The 23,496-nt window shown below is 34.9% G+C and overlaps 1 protein-coding gene across 1 annotated transcript in view; it reads right to left on the bottom strand.

Annotated features, from left to right (window-relative positions):
• The window catches only part of LOC132914721 (lachesin-like), a 54,073-nt gene that overhangs the window by 25,107 nt on the left and 5,470 nt on the right, over positions 1-23,496 (bottom strand). The window contains exon 2 of the mRNA XM_060974069.1: positions 2,010-2,116. Within this exon, the coding sequence (XP_060830052.1) occupies positions 2,010-2,116 (107 nt within the window). The remainder of the gene's footprint in view (positions 1-2,009; positions 2,117-23,496) is intronic.

Raw genomic sequence — 23,496 nt, forward strand, 5'->3', positions numbered from 1 at the left:
GTCAAGAACATCCCAATTTCCCTATAGACAGGCCGAATACGGAATGCAAACAAGCCGGATACGTACGATACAGCCGGGGAGACACGTATAGGCGGAGCGTATGCGTCTTCTATCTCCTTCGCTAAACTTCGGAAAGATATTTGCATTTTTCTTACAATATTCCAAATCTTGGGAAGCCACAGAGACGTATTATGGATATGTCGAGAACGCTTGTATTAATAGAAAATGTGTTATGGGGTGTACTGGAGCAATGTCGTAATGGTGTTTGAAATTGTTTCCGGAGAGTGACTCTCTCTCTCTCCCCTAGAAAGATGTAGTTGAGATTAATTCTCACCGTATCTATATATAAAAACTAGAAATTCACACGGCTAGTTAGGAAATCGAGCCAATCTGCTCATCGTTTAAAAATATTGAATTTGAGTCAGAGTTATACATAATTGTTATAATTAAATTAATTTCATACAGATTGAGATTTTGTTATTTGCTTTTTTTAGCAACGTCTCTTCTATAATATTAGTTTTATTTCTGGCACTTCAAATATAAATCTGCAACTTAAGTAATTATATTGAAATTTTTAGAATATGATGCAATTAGTTTAATTGGTTGGTTTAAGATACGATCGGATAGAGGGTGTTGTATTACGAAACAATCTAGCAGAAATTCTGTATGCAGGGTTCAGCCGCATTGTTGGACTTACCGTGATTCGACATTAATCTTTAAATAAAAAATTAGCTGCAGCAAATTTGCTTGTTACCACTTTGCTATCGCATAATGTCATTAGACGATCGTAAGTAGATTATTTATCTCTTTATAGCTGTGCCAAAGCGTTCTTAATGAGAGGAAGCAGGCTTGCTGCTATACAACATCTCGCGCTCACCTTCTGTGAACAGCTACTTTTTGAATTTTTGACGTCGTCTCTTTGCTATTATCCATCTTATTTGTCTAATTCGTTGAATTTGAAACACGCGTTACACGGACGGCCTTCATTTACGGTAAGATAAACTGTACAATTTTTCATACGTGTGTAACCAAATATTTACAGTTTACAGGATAAAAGTTGTTCCCTGTTTTAACCGAGCAAACATTAATTTATTTGCCTGGTCGTTTCTATTCTATTTTAAAACTGCTAGCTTAAACGTTGACAGTATAGAAGATGGTAAGGCTGCCATTGTAAAAATTGGGCAATAACAGTTTCAATAATAGCAAATAGAAACTTTATATTAGTACACCCGACGATGCGTAACTAAATTGTCTTCACGGTGACGGATATGAAATCCAATATGACAGGGAAAATGGCTCTATTTTTGTGTTCAAATATAAGGATGTGTCAGTAAGAAGAATATCGAATGAAGAAGAACATCTGTCGGTTTAGTGGTATATGTATACTTTGTTGGAGGAATTGGTTTTGTTGGCTACTTAGATACTTTACTTGGATAAAAAAAGGTGTGATCGATTTTTCTTTCGGTACGTATGTATTCAGTCTGGAGGATATAGATTTTTAACCATGAATTGCGTTAAGAAAGTTCTCAAGTACATGTTATACCAACTAGTTTAATAAAGTATTTTATAAAGTATAATATTTAATAAAGCATTTATTTCGGATGTGTACTATTGACTGTATTTTCATTATCTGCGCCGAGATACAGGATAGAAGACATTTCTATATATTCTATTATTTTCTATGATTGTACGAAAAAATCCCTTAAAACGAAGTTATAAAATGTTTTCGTTCGGAAAAATTTGGAAAGAAAATTGTATAAAATGAGTTCACTTCCAATTCACTGCAGAAAACTACTACGATTCTTTGTCTGTCAATGAGACATAGAAAGATTTGAATAAAATTCAATTCCATAATTGCGACTTGTAATGAATCTTTCCTAAATTCTTGCCCTTTTACAATGGATAAAATAATAGTGTAAACGGGGGAAAAAAGTTAAACGAATAAAAAATCTGGCCGGTGTACGCGTGTCCCACCTTCGTCAAATGAATTTTCACTAGGGGTAACTTACCTTGTAGTCGCCTAAATGATTGACCAGACACGTAAAAGTTGCGTCCCTTCCCAGCGATACCGTTACATCTTGGATAGTATCAGCGAATTCGGGTTGGAAAGAACCACCTGAAACAGGTACGATGCACGTGAGAAATTTTTTAGATTTGCATATCTTGCTCCCTGCAAGACATGACGTTCATTTACTAAGTGAGATACACTTGGTAAAGAATTATAGAGTAGTTATAGAGTAGAGAGCAAGAAACAAGATAAGTTTTGTCTAGTAGATGGCAGATTTCATAGTTGCGGAGGGTTGGAAAATTCCGTGATTCTAATTAATTAACAGATGTAAAAGAGTTTGTGCTTTTACTTTGACACTCCTGCTCCTGTGAGAGAACATATCTTCCTTTCTAAAAATTAAAGTATTTACTAAGGAAAACGTATCGATTTTAGTAGTTCGAATACTTTAATTCAAAATGTTGCATTTTAAAACAAGCTATATTTGTGACGTTTGTCGTGTCGAAACGATGTTTATTATAAAACAATCTATAAGAACGTTAAACGACTGATATTTGAATCTGATCTCATAAAACAGCGTATGAAATTAAAAACATAAAATTTTTTTCTATTTCCAGGCTTAATAAAATACCTGAAGATGAGAATAGGACGATTTTCATCATGACCTTCTTTGTAATTTTGGTAATACGTGGAATAGGAACGATAGATCGGCGCACGATTTCAGAAACGGAATAACATTCAAATTTGCTTAGTGCATTTCATATGTAATAACGTTGTTAAATTAGTTTGGTACTTTATTTACGTTATTTACGATTTATTATTTGATAGATTAATGCGCGCAATAGATAAGCGTTTCGGATATTTTACGCGTAGAAATGATGTTGCTGTCTTTCCCCTCCTTTCTTTATTTTCATCTATTTCTCTGCATTGTGTACATATATATGCACACGGGCTCCTATTATCATATTCTTTCTAAAATTCACCGAATTAAGTATACAAGTTCTTTTTAATATGTGTAATAACTATGCAAATCAAAATTACAAAACAAAAATGAATTTTGTAACGGGTAAGCATTCAAAATGGTTGTTATAAAGAGAGTTGTTGGATTAGATTAAATTCTGACATGGCACGTTACATGATATTTTTGAGAAGGTTATTATATTTTATTTATAACTCATAGCCAAATGTTTCATGATTGCTCAGATGATGATTGATTAGATGATTTGTTGGACTTTTGCTTCTGGACGCTCGGTAGTGGCGACGAGTCTTAATCACATTTATGTAATACTTTTATAGATTATTCGAGTTAATTTATCGTCGGCATATACATACGTGCAAATTGTCCTATAACAATAAACGGTCACTAGATCAACCGTGAATCGATTAACAGTCAGTCTGTGTTGTATTCATGTGTATTTCGGTGAAATTTCCGTGTAGTCTTCACAACACTTATCAATGGTAATATTTATATTATAAGAACAGATTATATTTAATATCGTTGCGTATGTTTATCCGTAAGAAGAAGAATGTGTCATCCCTCGTTGGGCACTAAAAGACGCAGATTTTGCAATCGCAGAGTAGATGCTTTAGTAGTTGGTGCAGTTATACATCGAATTTCGTGTTTAATTTTGGTGACGCAGCGCGTTACAGGATAATTTGATACAAAATAAATGAGCCATGGTTGTACGATGCCCATTATATTAAATGCCTTACATTTCGTACGATATTAAAGGGCACTCGGTTAACCCTAACTAGCCCTTCCTACGAGTTCTTCATCGATGAATTTCGAAGTTATGCGCATATCTCATGTCCTTCGCGTGCGTTGTTTCACGGAAAACAGTATGAAAATTATGGAATTTATTTCGAAAAAGAATTCGACGAATTTTTATAAAGTAACGCTATGTTATAGGATGTACTAATTAGTGTTAATATATTTAAAATCTTTGTTTTCTACGTACTAAATTCAATTTTTTGAAGATATGTGTATTAAGATGATACGGATTGCTCACACGATAGAACTGTAACCACAACTGTGTTCTTAATATTGCAGGATTGAGCATAGATATTAGCAAGATTTAATAACTTAAATGTAAACACAGATCCAGGTAATGACAGTATCGATCCTTACTTTATGAAATCATGTATATTTATAATGTCCAGAATTCTTCGGCCAATTTTTAATAAATTGCTATAAATTTATTCCCTCACAAGATGAAGTAATAGCTATTTTAAACATTTTTTGGAAAAAGGTCACTAAGTAAAAATTAATTTTTATTTAACTGAAAGTGTTATAAATAAATATCAAAGAAATTTCTCAAAAAATTGAATAGTTAAATGATATCAATTTTTAACTGTTCTGATCAGGAATAATCATTATAAATGATTAATCTTTTATGGCTACGGCTAACCATTATCGATGTCGGAAATTTAATATTGATTACTAATAACCATCATGGTTCGAATTTTATTTTGGTTATCGATACCATTATCGGCCATGAAAAAATTCTTTTGTTACTTTTCTTTTCACAAAAACTTTTTCTGATTACATTAAACTATTGTCAATTGTTATTAATATGAAAAAACAATTATAAAATTTATTTATTAAGCGAAAAAGATTTGAAAATATATGAAATAAAGAATAAAATAAAAGATATTGTAGTACAATATTTTTATTAACACATATTATGCAGTTAACGCTCCTGGGAAGCGGCGGGATAGTGTCGGGCTTTACCGATTAAAACCCCACGGTGGTCCGCCTTACGCTTAACAGGGATGCTCCAGAACCTCTTTCAAATTACTGCCGAAGGACTCCTGCGTCTTCTACCATTCTGGGAGAGTTGCCCCTAGGTTAGTTCGGGCATTGGGAGAGACCACCCCTCTCAACGCTATCCTCTGGACCGTCGTACAATTCTGAGTAGATCCCAGAATTTCCTCGGTGTGTCGATCCCTATAATCACCTAGGGCGGCGCAGAGCCGCCCTTCGACGCGGAACCCTACTAGGGTGGGATGTTCTCACCCTCTCCCGCTCTGTCCACTCCTTTAGGAGCGTTACTCCTTCGCAATAGAAGCAGATTGCGACGAACTCTTGTTGTTCCCTCAGCATCGCTTTCACAACTGACGAAGGGATTAAGCAATTAACTATATTCGACGTGTATACACGTTAATCCGAAATTTTATTTCGGTGCGATTAACGTGTACATTCGTCGTGTAAAATAAAAAATTACCATTTACTATAAAAACTCAAAATTTTAGTGAAAAGCATAATAATATAAATAATGATTTGTGGTATGTCCACTTTATACTTCCAGTAGAACTATTATATATGTCGGAGATGAAAGGACACCGGGTCCCCGTTGGAGTTGCTTGGAAAACCTCAATACCGTAACATTTAAGAAATAACCCAACACAGTCATTCGAAATTTGTAACAATGAGCCTTTGGGCTCGAGGCGACAATCGGTCGCCGAAGCGTGGCCACGGTCGCAGGATGAACGTTCCGCTTAACAGAGATATGAAGTTACATAGCTTTCCTTTAAAGAATTGGCAGTACCGACACTTGACAATAAAACATTGTAACAGTTCCGCGGCTCGTCACACAGAGACCGCATTCTTTGAGTAAGATGATCGCCAGATGCCGATGCATCATTCACAGTTTATGCTCAGATAGTCTGAGGAGCCGCTACAAATCTTAGGACTTAGTCCTTCCGATTGACAAACAGTCTTTGTTCTATCCGCTCGTAAATCTGTCACCTATAGATAGACTTTTTTTGTTTACAATCTTCCTTCAAACATGATATTAATAGAGTAATGTCACCCACAAACAACTCGTAACCGAATTTGTATGCTAAAGAGTTATATACACGCGAATAATAATAATGATGATACATGTATATCATTCGTCATGAAAGCTCAACGTTGATATGAAAATACAATTTCTGAAGCATCCCGATATTTACGATATTTTAATTGTTATGTGTTTCAATCGCAATAAAGTGCTGATGCATACTTCTTCATTGAAAATGTACAAACAGTTTTCTAGTATTGATTGTAAAATTTGCCTACACGAGACTCGTAAAGTTATTAGGTTGGCAAATAGAATATTTGATCTACGCATAACGAAACATTTTTGCGTTTCACAACTTTCACCAGTTGTACGATTGATGTGTATTGGTAAATTCGGTTTGTAACAATGTATCTTTTAAAAAAATTTCTTTGAACAAAGTTTTCAACTGCATAAATTTTTAAGCACATACAACAAAGTATCGATATCATTGTAATATATTTTACAATAATATAATCATTTAATTCATTTGCGACTTATAACAGATAACAACATTTACGACATATATTATAATAATTTTGACAAAAACACTAATTTTGCTTTTTTGACTAATGACAACTGAACAAACTTATTTATATGGAATTAATTTATAGCTAAAAATATGCAATATTAATAAATATATACATACTTTGTAAAAATTAGCATATCACAAATTATTTTAATTTTTCATTTATTGTTTGATAAATTGATTGTACTAGTTGTATTAATTAACATGTGATTTTCAGCAAAAAGAAACGATGTAAAATTTTGCAATTTTATTAATTTATTCTTTCGAAAATAACTTGTTTTCCGGGTGAGAAACTTTAAAATCCTTCTACATACATACATGTAACTATCAAGTTTGCTAGAGAAGCTTCGTGGTTCTGTAAGGTTGTTACAACAGCGTTGAATTTCCAGCAAAGAATCGTAACTTTTTGCTAATCTGTTGGATGCAATTTGGTTGTAGCTTGTAATTACTGTAACTACTCGTTGTTACATCTGGCATGCTAATCTAGAATCTGAAGTACGTTTTGCTTTGTCGTCATGCATTTTTCCGTTTCACTAGTCAATAATGTAGTATCGTGGACAAAAAGCCTAAGAGATATCGATATAAACAATGTCGCGAGAAAGCTGAAGTGCCGACAGGCCCAATAATGTATCGTCGGTCCTTCAATCGAATAGTTTCGCGGTAAAAGCCTGCGTAACCCTGGCCACGAGCGGTTGCGGAATACGTGCGTGATGGGGCTAAGACAAAAGATAAAGGGATGCTAAGGAACAAAGACGAATTAACAGTCAGTGTCAGTTGAGAAACCACAAAGTGTTAGTTGAGAAGTCAGAAAGTGCGAATTGCGTTGTCGAGATAGTGTTACTAGCATTCTCCAGAGAGGGTGGTCTACGTGAGAGAGAACGTTGGAATCGTAGTGACGAGAGTTGCAAATCAACTATTTAGTTGTCTTAATTATAGTACGTCATTATGATTAGTTCACGTTAAACAACCATCGTTTCCTGTTTAACCAACATCTGTTTAATCCATTTATTGTAAATAAATTAATTGTAGTAAGATCCTACAGTAATGCTAATTTTTTTTTGGCGGTATCCAAAAAATCAATCAAAATATTTTATCGTAATCGCTCAACGGCACAACAAGAAATATCTGACGAAGAATCACAAGAATAAGATTCCTTGCTCAATTGCTTTTTATTAAACATCGTTTTTTTTTTTTTATGGTAAATAAGCTCAGAGAAGATTCAAAGTGCAGAGCCATTACAGAGACTAAAATTCTGTCACGAAGAAAAATTGTGCATTAAGACTACTATTTCCATCCTTCCCTTTATACAGTCAACCGCGATGTCGACGTTTCAGAAACTATACAAACGGTACGATCTGACGAGATGCAACGCGGTAAAGAAATGTTGCTTCGCCAGCGTTTCCATGACAATAATCAGTCACATCTTTGAATGCAAAAACAGCAGAATAAATCTTGGGTGCACCGTTGCTGTCGTACAAAATTTTCATTCAAAAGCTGCTGTTGACAAGCAGATAGCAAGATCAATTACAAGTTGCCGGTGGCAGAGGGTATTCCAAGGGCATGAAATTACAATAATTCGCTCGACGTTGTCCAGGCTCGAGACTTTTAAACTCCTTTTCTGCGTCATGTCAAAAGGGACGAAGGAAACAAATGTTAAGCGACGACAGCTAACAGAACAGGAAGGGCAGGGATGAGGAAGAGGATGGAGAGAATGGAAAGTTTAAGTAAAAGAGCCGAACTGAGATGTCGCGGGATAATAAAACAAGAGGCACGACACATTTTCGTTCGACGGGGTAAGGTAGTGCTCGTGAGGTAAACTGTAGGACAAAAGGGGCAAGAAGATTCTGGAGCAAAGATAAGCTCAGAATCAAGCCGTAGAACAAGATCTTGTAGAACAAGATTGACCTATTTATCTTATAACAGTGATAATAAGATTAGAAAGTATTATAAGTATAAATGACAATCGCCGTGGGACAAGCAGTCTGCCGAGTGGCCGGAAGCAAAGTAAATTGATGATGGCTGCATTACGTGGAAATAAAAGCGAAGCAAATATATATATATATATATATATATATATATATATATATATATATATATATATATATTTGTATCAGATTAACACTTACAACTTATACAGAAAGTATTGGTTCTAATCGTGTTTGAAGTTACGGATAGAATATTCTAGCGAGATCTTGTGAAATACGACTAATTTGTATGACTGTTCGAATGCTACTGACGAGTTGGAAAGCTTGATGGAGAAAAAAACTGTCTTGGACCGATTCCTTTGTCTTTCGGGGAGACAACCCCCACCACCCTAGGATCACGCCACCGCACGCGCCAATGAACACGTAAAATCAAACAGATCCGAATCGAAGTTTCTGGAACTCGCGGCCAGACGGTAACCATACGCTCGTCGATGCATTGTATTGATATACGACACCGGATGACATACCGCGGGCCGCTGGCGACGGTTAAAAACACGACATTGAAGGCGCGCCGCGACAATGTATGGACTTCTGGTTGCCAGCCTGCCAGCGGCATGCGATACGGTGGAGGAGAGTGTTACTCGACGTAACAATAAGAGTACCAACTATTTTCATGAGTCATTCGTAAAGAGTGCTCTTTCCATTCAAACAGAGGAAAAGAAATAATGTGTATAAAATAACACAATTTTTCAAGGAGCGACGTACATATATGTATCGCTATTATACAGTGCTGGACAAAAGTATTGGCACAGCAAGATTGTTATGATACAAATGCTTATAACTATTAAACAAATTGATTTAAACAAAAAACTTTTTGACGTATTTATTTATTATCTATCCTAGTTTATTACATAACAAGAGCAACAATATAAATAAAATAATACGCAAAATAATAACAAAAATATATTTTTTGAACATTTTATGGGTGGACAAAACTATTGGCACAGTAGAATATTTACGCTTATAACTAATTACATAATAAACTTCTAATATTTTGTTGGCAGTCCTTTTCTTTTAAGGACTTCCTTTAATCTTCTGGGCATCGAGTGGACTAAGTTTTTAGTGAATTCAGGTACAATATTGCTCCATTCCTGCAGAAGAACTTTCTTCAGTTCAGACTTGCTTGTGATATTATGTTTCCTAATTCTTTTTTCCAATTCGTTCCACACGTGCTCAATGGGATTCATATCGGGACTTTGAGGTGGTGTGTTTAATGTGTGGGCAGTATTATATATTATCCACTGACGAACAATATACGCCATATGTTTAGGATCTCGATCCTGCTGAAAATAGAAATCCCTGGGGAGGTTTAATTTTTGAGTACTTTTCAAAAGATTTTGCTTGAGTATATTTAAATATACATATTTATCCATTATCTCATCAATGAATATAAGTTCTCCTACACCCGATGATGCCATACATCCCCACACCATTAAACCACCACCCCCATGTTTCATGGTGGCTTGCAGATTCAGTTCGTCCATCTCTGTGTTGGGTTTTCGCCATACTAATATTCTGCCGTCAGATTTAAAAATATTAAACTTACTTTCATCTGAAAACATGATCTTTTCCCAAAAATCAGTATCTTTCGTAACAAACTCTTTCGCGAATTCCACTCTTTTCTTTTGGTTTATTTTACTGATGTAGGGCTTTCTTCGTGCTGCACGGGCAGAATAACCGGCATCCTTCAATACCCTACGTACAGTTTTGGTACTTACTTCTTTTTCACACTCAGCTTTTAACATCGAAGCAATTTCAGTCGAATTAGTTTTTGGATCCTTCTTTACAATATTTACGATTTTCCTTTTTTCTCGAATTGTTACCTTAGAAGGGCGACCACTCCTAATTTGATTCTCTAGATTTTCTTCACTTTTAAAGCGTTTTATGACTGAACGCACAGTAAAACGACTTCTGTTTATGATTTGTGCAATTTCGTTGTAAGATTTATTCATCTTATATAAATTTAATATTAAAGAATTAGGAAACATAATATCACAAGCAAGTCTGAACTGAAGAAAGTTCTTCTGCAGGAATGGAGCAATATTGTACCTGAATTCACTAAAAAATTAGTCCACTCGATGCCCAGAAGATTAAAGGAAGTCCTTAAAAGAAAAGGACTGCCAACAAAATATTAGAAGTTTATTATGTAATTAGTTATAAGCGTAAATATTCTACTGTGCCAATACTTTTGTCCACCCATAAAATGTTCAAAAAATATATTTTTGTTATTATTTTGCGTATTATTTTATTTATATTGTTGCTCTTGTTATGTAATAAACTAGGATAGATAATAAATAAATACGTCAAAAAGTTTTTTGTTTAAATCAATTTGTTTAATAGTTATAAGCATTTGTATCATAACAATCTTGCTGTGCCAATACTTTTGTCCAGCACTGTATATGTCGGGTTCTTATTATGATTAGGGTTAGGGGCGCGTAACGAATCTTCATTTGGATTAGACATTGTGATTATGCAATACAGAACATATTTACTAGTGCAAATATGATTATTACAGAGTTTGACAAGTAACCACGGACAATGGTCTTAGGTTCGATATCGAATCCGCGGTCAACGGGATAGCAAATGTACTTTTCTACAAAGTCTAAGTCGGACTCTTTGTTAAAAACGTGAAGTATTCACTAATCGTAAAGACGTTGTTATACTCGTTGATGAGATCGCACGAGAGTGAATGACTTTCCGTCACGATGACGTTGCAGAGGGAAACTATGATGGGGTGTGTCTAAGGACACGAGATCATCGGATTCGTCGAGGAAAGCCTTCATTCGGAAAGTGAGGGAAATGGATGTTCCTGTCAATTGGTTAATTTCTATGTTGGTGGTTAGAGAAGGATGCTAGCCGTCCTTGAGAGAAAGTTGCTAGCGGGAAGCGTCGTTCGCAAGAAAAGTAGATTTCCCGTATTTTCCCGTAGTAGGTGATAGATTCAGGGACTGTTACGATAAAGACTGTTTGTCCGTTTGAAGGACCTTAGTTAACTGAATCCTAAATCCCAAGCTCATTATTAGAAATCTGGGACAATTATAATTGGGTTGAATCATAAAGACTAAGGTATTGGGGATTTTCCCGAGAATTCCAAAAGGAAGGCCCCGGTGTACTTTTATCTCCGACATATATATCTTTTAGTTTACCTTAAAAAAAAAAAAAATTGGATTGTATTAGCTGGATTTTATATATATCCTTTAGCGTGTAGGTACTTTTATACAATGCGTGTAAATAATTATAATTTTGCATCAAAAACATTTACATATTTAGATAAGTGTAGGAACAGAATGACCGAATTCTCATTGATGACAAAATGTGTCATTTTGACAAATTTGGCAGCTTCAACAATATAGTTTGAAAGCACTCTACTTCCTTAATTTGAAAGAACCTGAATATAGAAAGTTGAATCTGATATTACATAGTACTCTTATTTTCGAAATGTCTTAATAGTACCTCTTTATAGAAATTTGCTGTTTTAAAATAAGAATGTTTGATCCTCGAAATGATAAAGATAAATGTCTAGAAACTTGATTTTTGTTCCTAATTGAATAAGACATACATCAAATTTTTTTGCGCGGGATGGTACTCTTTCTACTTTGATATTACAATATCGCTACTAATTCTAAACGTAACCTATCATTAACAACGCTTTACTGATTCATCTCAAATAGCAAACGACTTGGTATCTTACCAGTCAAACGACAGACAGAATTGTTTAGTCTAAACTTTACCTTACTTAAAATTTTAAATCACTTCTGAATGTTTGGATAATTTTACTAATATGAGTGCGATAACGTGATTAGAACGTCAACCTGCATATTGCGTTGGTGTGAGGTGTTGCGATGAGGTCGCGATCAAAACATGTTCCTAACTAATTACTATTTAAGAAAAATTTTGAATGCGCCCGAAGTGAAACGGGTCCCGCAATCACTAATTATATGATGGGGTATATTTATAATAATATAATTACAAAAATAGGCCCTTAAGTGTTTGATTATTTCGATTGCCGTTGTAGATTTATAAGGGTGAAAATTATCTGAAACCGTCAATCATTGTATGTATTTCATGACATTGCCTTTCCCTAACAGGACGAAATGATCAATATGTAAAGTACGAAACAAAATATTATCTTTCTTTATGTTATGTAAATATCAGATTGTCATATTATTTTCAGATTTTTCACTAGAGGGTAAGAATTCTATACACGTTAGACAATTTTGACATACTCAGAGACCGATAAATTCTGGAAATATTTTCAATTACTCTGTTAATTCCTAAACCATCGTGGCATGTCCTAATTTATTGTACGTTATTCTTCATTGATAGTAAATTATAAAATAAAAGCCTATCGTTGCAACGGAAAATTTTTTATATGCCAATACGTCGCGTAATTCGTAATATTTTTGGTTTATTCTAATTGTCCTCTTATTTACTCATCCTGGTTTGTGTCACGTAAAATTCGTGATGAGGAAATAAAAGAAAAAGGAAGAGCTGAGCAATAGCTGAGCTTGACTGTCCTTTTATATTTTTATATGGTTTATTCACAAACGTGGTTAAGTACAATATCACAATGTTGTGAAGTAGCGAAGTTACAAAGTACTAAAATGGTTGTTCAAACCGCGGTCAAGATTGTGGCCCAAGACTGGTCTCGTGGTCAAATGCTCGCAGTTTTATATGTTTGAGTTTGTAGCAGTTGAGGATCAAGGAGAGGATCCTGAGTGCCTTACGTGATGGAGGAAGTGTGGTGTTGGACCGTGTCCAAAGGTAAGGTCAAAGTCTAAAAGTTCATTATCAAAAAGTATGGAATGACGTGGATTTGAGTGTGGTCGCTGTCACATTTGCAACGTTGACGCTGGTCCCGAGATCAACTTTATTTTTTTAATGGAACATTTTTCAATGCACCAATCGATCTGGGAATCATGGTATTTCTTATAACAAGTTATATTTATATTTATTTTTATATCCAAAAACTGTTACCACTGAACCTACGTAGTACTGAACGTGGAACTGAAAAAAAGTTTCAGAAAAGCTGCAGAACACAAACAAAATCATTAAATTATGGATTCCTGTCAATCGCAAATATCATCACATCGTCAAATGTATGTACAATAATGCGATAGAAAATTTTTCATCATTAAAACTTTATCACTTACATTACAGATATTGTAGTGTAATAGCGTGGACAGATTGCCTCAGAAATATCGGGTGAACCATAAATAATGTTACAAGAAAACCTGAGTGCCGACAGGCCAAAAGGGTCTGAAAACTTCAATGGGCCAAGCTGTCCATCAATGTGTCGTCGGTCCTTCAGTCGAGTAGTTACGCAACCCACTATCTTTATTCTTTGTTGATTTAAAGCAAAAACCAAACAACAAAGAAATCTATAATCTCAAACGATTAATGAACTCAGTAATAAAATTCGAACCACCTTTTACAAAAAAGGAGATAGTTCAGTGTAAAAGGTGCCAAAGATACGGCCACTGTCAAGGAGACCACCCTGCGAACTACAAAGGCTTCTCAGCTTACACGATCTTACATAACAAGTACCCTAAACCCAGAGTTAAGGACCTCACGATTCCAACACTCAGCCCACAAAAACAATCTACTCCTTCAATCTCCCATGCACAGATAGTTCAAGGGGTACAAACAAGACCGATAATCCATAATGAACATCCCAAAATATTCCTGTCCCAGTTCCCAGTCCACAAAGCACGAATAACCTCGATAGGTTCCAATAATTAATCGAGCAACAAACAGAGCAATTTAAAAGCTTGCTATCATTGCTTACACTCCTTGTGAGCAAACTACACTGCGACGTAAAATAAAACTATTACACATAGCTCTTTGGAATGCCACCGGTCTAGCTCAGCACAAATACTAGTAAAGAGGACTAAATTAGTAAAGAGGACTTCGACAACTTCCATGAAGACCTCGGCAATAGATTTATAACAGAAGGAGACAACAACGCTAAACATACCCAATGGGGCAGCAGACTTATTACAGCAAGAGATAAAAATCTACTGAACAGTATAAACACCAACAGACTTAATTACCTCAATACAAACGAACCCACTTATTGGCCCATTGACAATAACAAACTACCTGACTTATTAGACTTCTTCATAACCAAAAACATCTCGCCAAGATAGGTCCAAATCAAATCTTCTATGAAACTCTCTTCAGATCATTCACCCGTAATAGCAATAATTAACTCAACAATTCTGGAAAATCTACCTAATGGCTTTATTCACAACCAACTCACCAACTGGCAACTCTTTAGGGAAATCTTCAATCATACAACATCAGCTTCAATTCGCTTAAAAATGAACGAAGGTATAGAAGCAGCCGCCGAATACCTAAACACCAGCATAGTAAAACTATGATGGTGAAACTCTCTCATCCTCCGCTAACAATCCCTCCAATTCGCTGTCCGCAAGGCGGATGGGCACTTAACCCTACACAAAAAGCTAACTTGTTTGCTAGTCATCTAACTAACGTCTTCAAAACATATTCCCCCGATACTTCAGACGAAATAACTGAATACCTGCACTCTCTCTTCCAGATGTCTCCTCCTATTGAACCTTTCTCATCTCTAGAAGTCATAGAATTAATCCGTCGTCTAAATTCCAAAAAAGCATAGGGGCATGATCTGATAAGTAACAAAGCCATTAAGGAGCTTCCCATAAAAGGGATTGCAATCATCACTTCCATTTGTAATGCAATTCTCCGCCTTCAATACTATGCCAAGCTCTAGAAAATATGATTGATTACTCTTATTCACAAACCTGGGAAACCAATACATGAAACCGGCTCTTATTGCCCAATTAGTCCTCTGCCCACCTTGTCCAAACTATTCGAGATGGTGCTAATGATACGACTCCTTTCACTCTTAAAGGATCTAAAAACACTGCCAGATCACTAATTCGGTTTCCGGAAGCGGCATTCTACGATAGAGCAAATTTATCGTATAACTCACAAAATTACCCAAGAGTTAGAAAAGAAGAAATATTGTGGTATTTCTAGATGTTCAACAGGCATTCGACAAAGTATGGCATGAAGGACTTTTGTTCAAACTAAAGAAAATCCTACCACACACTAAAATCCTACCTAACCAATAGACAATTCATGATAGAACACTTAGACGCAATAATCTCAACATTTCCAATAGAAGCTGGCATACCCCATGGCAGTGTCCTCGGACCCCTGGTGTTCAACATCGACACTGCAGATTTACCAACTTCGACAGAACGAAGTTAACCATAGCGAAATTTGCTCACGATACAGCCTTATTACCCTCGCATTCAGACCCGACAATTGCCACTTCTACTCTCTAGTGATGTCTCGACTCTATAGAAGAGTGCTTCCATAAATAGCGCTTCAAAGTTAATGAAAACAAATCCAGTCATATAATTTTCACGCTACGAAAACAAACTTGCCCACAGGTGACCGTAAACAATATACCTATTCCAGATAAAGAGTCAGTTAGATATCCAGGCATAATTCTGGACAGAAGATTGACATGGAAACAACATATTTTAGATAAATCCAAACAACTCAAAGCAAAATTTAAAAAATTTTACTGGCTCATCGGCCTGCGTTCCAACTGAAGTACGCAAAGTAAAATTACACTCTGCACAGCCATATTGAAACCTGTTTGGACCTATGAAATCCAACTATGGGGAATAGGAAGTAATTCCAACATAAAAATTCTTCAACGATTCCAATCGAAAACCTTAAGATCCTTAATAGATGCACCTTCGTACGTTACCAACGAAACAATACATCACAACCTCAAGATACCTACAATCAAAAAAGAAATATCCAGATTCAGCAATAGACATAGCACAAGAGTTAACAATCACCAAAACCCTCTAATTATTCAACTACTCGACACGTCGGAACAGATCCGTAGGCTAAAAAGACATTACACCTTAGACCTAAGCACTAGATTCAAATAGAATCAAACATACTATAAACACTTATTAATCATGTCATAGTACCACGCCAGATAAATTTACTTAAAATTCTTTAACAATAATTGATTGTAAATTAAACGCAAATAAAAAAAAAGAAAAAAAAAAGAATATTTACGCGGAAAAAAGGCCTGCGTGACCATGGCCGCGGAGGGTTGCTGAACACGTACGTGATGAGGTTATGAGAAAAGACAAAGGGATGCTTAAGGGAGAAAGACGAATTAACAGGCAGTCAGGAGTTGAGAAATCAGTGTGGTCAGCATTGTCGGAGAGTGTTGTCAGCGTTGTCGAGGAGGATGGTCCGTGTGAAATAGAGCGTTGGAACCATGGTGACGGAGTTGTAAATTAACTATTTAATTGTCTTAGTTATAGCACATTACTGTACTTAGTTCACGTTAAATAACGCGATCAATTCAGCTTCATTGTCGGTCATCGCAAGATCACGTCTACGCAATAGTTCTTCAATTGCTAGATCGTAAATTGCTGCATGTTTCCCTGGTCGCCGGAAGATCCTTTGAGATATGATCTTATGATATTTTTCTAGTAAGCAAATGAATAATGACCGATCTCTAACAAAACGAGTTTTCACTAAGTGCTACATGTGAGCTGCAAGCCAGTCTGTTAAGGAAATTGAAGAGCGAACTAAGATATGTTTCGCTATATCATAAAGTCACCGTATTACATTGTCTAACAGCCTGCAATTATCTATAAAGCAAACAAAACCTGAGAAAAGTTTGTTGGATACAAACACATTGTCATGATAAATGCGAAAGGAAAATTTCGTCGCGTTAGGATTAATACAGTAACTTATTAAGAGACATTTAGTTATGTCTAAAATATTAATTCGACCCTGACGCAAATATTCCGCTGAAGTGAAGAATTTTACGATATTTAATATAAGCAATAAACTACTTCTGACAGTTCGATAATAAGCTGTTCGTGCAAAGTTTTGATAGCGGAAGATATGTAGTTGTATGTTGCGCGATTATGAATTAGATTAATCCATTGCACACGAGCGACTTATGTGAGCAACTGAGGTATTGTTTGCCCTTTTGATTAAATAAGAACATGCTCGTTAGTACTTGTCCGTGGGAAGTACCGTTTTTTAAGAACACGCAAGAAAAATTTATACAACCTTTCGATAGTTTCGACGATAGTTTCGTGTTTGTACGACACGAGAAAGAAGAAAAATCCTTAGATTCGACTATCAATCTTTATTTAATATAGTTGATCTGTCGTTAACATGCCAATCGTTCTTTTTCCGAACGATCTTGTGTTTCAATCGAGGTTAGATTCAATCGAGGAATCATTTCGTTTAACATTTCCTTTGTTTTTGCTTCGTTTTTTAGACATTTCTTTCTTCGTTTGTTGCCTCTCCTCCTATAAAATTTGTGAGATATAGTAAAAATTTCCCTCGCGTTTGTTATTATCTTCAACGAATAATCAGGGCACAATGAATGAAAACAGTATTAAAGGAATACGTTATGAAGGAAAACATAAATCTGTGATATGCAATATTAGGACGATAAAGGGGAACGGAATGTGGCATCATAGCAACCTACAGTTTTCATTGCTTCCTATATGTCTATACCCGTTTAAGCTTAAAGGATATGCACGATTAAGTAAACGCTCAAGGATTCGCTAATACCAGTATTTCACATTTTTACCGAGTTAACCTATCGTTGACACCTATTTTAATGATAGCCTTCTTTCTTTATCTTCTCTTCATCTTTTTTTCTTTTTTCTCTCACTCAAAGAGTATAACTTTAGTAAAGCAATAGAAAGATTTCGCGTGAATTATTTGTTCCGGAAGCATAGTGATGTTTTTTATGGTGAAAGAAGAAATTTGTTGGGGATAGAATAAAGCATGTACACCGCGCTGAATGCAAAACTAAACAGGTTTCTGCGCAAAGCCAATGCAATGAAAGGGCAATACGTATATTGATTTTTTGTGTTTCGTATGTACGATCGAGATGCGAGGCTTTGCAAAATGAAATAGAAATTCTTATTAAAACTAGTAAGATTTTATTACTTATATTGATATTATTTATCATATTGATATCATTTATATAGATATTATTTATGCTAGTAATCGAACGATTACTTGATGCGTTTTACCTCTATTAGTGCAAAGAATATAAAACGACGAATATAAAACAGTCGGTATATATGGCTTTGATTAGCGATATTTTGAAACATAAGTAATTCACTCTAAAACAGCCAAGTATTATAGCAGAATATCGCGGAACTTTTTTTCTGTTTTTCTTTTTTTATACGTAGGGAAATCTTCATGGACACCCCGCGGCCCCCGGGGAGAGAATGCGGGATAGTGTCACACTTACCGACTAAAACCCCATGGTGACCGTACCAAGCGCATTGCGAGGGAGGGGGGTTGGAACTGCTATAGCATAGAATATCACAGAACTGGCATGGAATTATTTCCCTAGAATTAAATTGAACGAGATTTTATTTCACTCCCACGTAAAATTGCTCGAAAGTAGCTTGAAAGCATTTTGCAGCCACGCTATTCCTTTTGGTATCGTGTATATATGTACGTACACATATGGAAATTCGTACGCATCACTAGCCATTTTTTAACTTCTTGAAATAGACGCATATTGTAAAAGTCTAAAAAGTGACAGAAACGAATTATCAAAGGCTCGCAATCGACTTCATTTATCCATTGAAAATATAGGCTTCGTTGTTATGCGGAAATCAATAATTTAACGAATGAAAAATATAAAAAGACAGAAATTACATTGTAACGTTACGGCAACATTGCAAACGGATTTCAGCATAATTAGATATTTTATGCCTAGATTTATGTACCGAAATAAATATTCACAATTAACTTACCTTAAAAATTCTAAGTAAAAATAATAATTATAATTATAAAATTAAATAAAGTTTTAATCTGAAATACCTTATCTTTTATTATTCTAAGCTAAAGCAATATGATGAATGCTTCGAATTCTTACTGCTGTAGGTAGATTACTGAAGAAGTGTGACAAAAAATTCTACGAGATTACACACTAAGTTATTTAAGAATACTGCGATCCTGAAATGAACTTTTGAACTATTGAATTTTCGTCAATTTTCTGAAATACTACTATGAGATCTGAATTGGCATTATAATATTATATAATAGTTATAATATTTGAGAGGAAGATTCAAATTATCTTCTATAAAACATCATATATAGGAAATGGGATGCGAAACTATTACGAGTGCATTATATAAATAGTTATTCACATGTAGGTAGAAAAATGTTCGTAAAGTCGATTTGTAAAAGTGTTGAGAAATTATTTTCCTTACTTTAATAGCTTTAGTATTGTGTTTTCCTATATCTACTTTTTATTTATTGAATCGAGGAACATTTTTCGCAACATTTTATTCATCTCTGTGTTTGTTATTGCTACCCACATTTTGTATCTCGCACTTTTGTACTCTTTTAAGTTTTAGTCGTTCCAATTCTTCGGTATTCTGTAATTTCTCGTTTGTTCTTCGTACGTTTTTCTTCACCGTTTCGAAACTTGTCCGTCTTCCCAACTTTTCTATATCTTACAATTAGTTTCTTTAATATCCTAGTTATCCTATCTTGACTAAAAGTTCTGTTGTCTTTCTAATAAATCGGCTTTCCACTTCTTGTCTTACTTACTCTAGTTTTTCATGTTTTTCCAATTCGTTTCGCTTGTTTCTTCTTAACTGACATTTTTTCTAAAATACCGCATTTTTGCACGTTTATTTTCTATCACGTTTTCTCTTTCACTCCTATCCAATTCTTTCCGTTCTTTTTCTTTCTTTTCTTTCCTTCCTTTTCTTTTACTTACCAAAGCAGATGAAATGAGAAGAGACATGAGCGTGAACTCGCTTTCAAGACGAACCTGTCACTATTACATATATGCTACGTACATTTCATTCCACAAGTCATAAGTATCGATGGTAAAATGCAATGCTGGAGAGGAAAAAACTTAGGATTGCAATACCCTTACTGCAAATATTTATGAATAGACAGAAGAAAATTACGAAAACTATCGTTTTCCATTATCATTATATTAAATTCTAGAATCTACAGAATCCACTTTTCTTTTTTGATGAAACTATAAAAAAACCTACGTCCTTTCTGATTTCGATGATTTTTAAATATACTGCAAAGTTCAACATTTTGAGCAACTTTCTACATATAACTGGTGATCGGCTATAATTACCGAGATATTTGCAAAAAACTATGGATACCACTACAGTGAATTTTGCCTTATAATTGTGTGTCCATAGCAGCGTATGCATCTGTATTAGTTTCCAATAGCCGGATAAAGTGAACTGGTTGAAAATTACCAGTAATCTTCTGTTTATTAATACAAAAGAGGATGGGGTGAGCTTGGGGTAAAGCTCCATGTACAATTGCATGCGCGGGACTGTAAAAATGTCTGTTATAATTCAATTAAAAATGAATGTTATCGATGTATCAGGTTTGAGCTAGTTTTTTCAATTCGGCTGCCATGAGGCAACCTGCAATGCTTGCGTGCAATAAGAAAAAATTTATTATAAAAATCGTAAATGAATTAATAATTAAATATTGAATATTGAAAATTATGAAAAAAATACTTTTATTATTTTACGCAAGCCAGATTAAGGAAACTAACTCAAATGAAAATCCAATACATTGATGATATTCAGTTTTCATTGAATTATAACAGACATCTCTTACAGTTTCACATATGCAGCTGTGCACTAGTTAGTTACTCGAGCTTCTCCAATCCTCGTTTAAAGTGTATATGTAATTAATAGAAGAGAAGAGTTAAGTTATTATATCCGTCCACCGCAAGGTTGCCAGCAACTGATACTAATTCATATGTATTTACGAACGCACAATTATAGGTAGAATTCAGTATGATGGTATCGATAGTTTTATGCGCGCATCTCGAGAGCTAAGGCCGATCGATAGTTACATATATGTACAAGAAAAGGTTGTTCAAAATATCGATTTCAGTAACATATCCAAAAATTATTTATTATTATTACAGTCTCACCCCTTTGTTTAACTTGACCGCTAAATTCGAAAAGTTTTGAGTAGCCAGAAGTGACTACCGCACTGACAGTTATTTACTTAATTTTTGACATAAGAGCTTTTCACTTTGAAATGATGTTCCTTAAGGAAAGACAAAGAAAAATATATTGACCATTTTAAAGGTCTATAGTAGAATACCGTCCTGTATATGTATAGCTATTGTTAATCTTGTAAGGTAATCGCAAGGTGAGTGCAAAAATGTGATGGTCTAGCCTTATGCTAACAGAAGCTGCATCTAAACAGATACAGAATTAAAATGAGAATTAAACGACAATATACCTGATTCAGTTGTATATTAACTTTTGAAAGTTCTAACAGTAAAATCTCCATCTGTGAATGACAAAATAAAAAATTATGTGGTTTGGGTGTGTAATAAACGATTAAAGATTGCTCAAGAAGCATAAATCATCATAATTTTATTCGTGAACAATTAGAGTGTAACAGAGGAGGAAGGGGCAAGTGAAATATGCATCTGCAATTAATTATTGGTTATTGCTTCGAAGAAAAACGAAAAAGGAAACGGAAGAATGTACCGGTTTCCTAAAATCCTATTGCTAACTTTTCATTTCTTCATTTTTCTTCTCTTTGTTTTCACTTCATCTCGATTGCTCTTTAAAGCGTAAAAAATTTCATCGCGGTTGTTAAAAGGACGCACGAACAAGACCATAAAAACAGCCAGAACTGATTCAATTTAATTTGTTTTTTAGTATAGCTGCTTATTCTTGAGTTGAATAGCTCCTCCCTTTTCGCTTTGCTGTTCGTTAAGCAGGCGATAAGCACAAGTTCCCAATTAACTAAAAGCCTCCCTTCAGCAATTCACACCTTCCTTCAGAATCTTATTTAGCCCTTTCACTGTTGGCCATTGTCGTTCAATATTCGATATAACGAAAATGTTGAACCCTTCGTGCCCGTTCCCCTTTTTACAAGTTCAGCACCCTTAGCTAGGCCAAAATTATTATTTCTCATAACTCTGTTCCCATCGAGAATCGTTTTATAAGCATGATTTACTCGAGTCTCTTTTATATCTTCTTCTGAACGTCTGTTTGGATACCTTTGTCGAACTTACGAAAGCACTTTGAGCTTATAGAATTATTCAAGTAACGAGTATTCAATTCACAGACGATCTTAATTTTATTGAAAAATTATTTCTTTTATACACGCGCGCCTGTGTGTGTATGTGTGTGTGTACAGAGTCAGGCCGGACGGGTGGTACAGGATACATATAAAATTAAGTAGAAAAAGGGGAATAACATTTTTTCCTCTGAGACTCCTTTTTCGAGAAAATCGAGTTTGAAATTTTTATCGAGTGGACGTGCACTTGATTATTGCTTCGGATATAATTATATGTCGGGTTCTCATTATGATTAGGGTTAGGGGTGCGTAATGGATCTTCACTGGGATTAGCCATCGTTGTTATACAATAGAGGTAATGTTTATTAGCACAAATGTGAATATTACAGAATTGACAAGTAACCGCGGTGATTAGACACCAATGACAATGGTCCTAGGTTCGATAACGAAACCGCAGTCAATGGGATAGCATAGTGTACTTTCTTCCAAAGTCCAGGTCTGACTCTTTATTAAAAACGTGAAATATCCACGGATCGTAAAGACGCTGTTTTAACTTATAGAAATTAAAGTATTGGGGATTTTCTAAAGAGTTCCAAAGGAAAGGCCCGGTGTCCTTTCATCTCCGACATATATAATATAATTCGGATTCAATAGGCGATTCTTGTAGACTTTTGAGAGCTAAATACGAATTCGCAAACGACAAATACCCATGTACAATTTTGAAACAAATCAATTGTTTAAAAAACTATAAATTTTCTACTGTGGAGATTTTTAGTTTACCTTTACAGTAGCAGCTATTGAATTGCTTTCAATACGAAAAGTTTTCTGAACTCTTCCAGATAAAATAATATGGATTGTTAATACGTCATAGACATTTACATATGTTTAAATGACAATTGTATAAATAATAAGTGAGAACGCATCACTTTTTGCTTTTGCATTTTTCAGAAAATAAACATGTTGAAGAAAATCTTGCCGTAGTACGCAGTAGTTGCAGACATTTAGATCAAGGAAAAACTACAAAATTATATTTTTTTTGTAGTATAA

This window comes from Bombus pascuorum, chromosome 1 (genome assembly GCF_905332965.1).
Source record: "Bombus pascuorum chromosome 1, iyBomPasc1.1, whole genome shotgun sequence".
In the NCBI taxonomy this organism is placed as follows: domain Eukaryota; kingdom Metazoa; phylum Arthropoda; class Insecta; order Hymenoptera; family Apidae; genus Bombus; species Bombus pascuorum.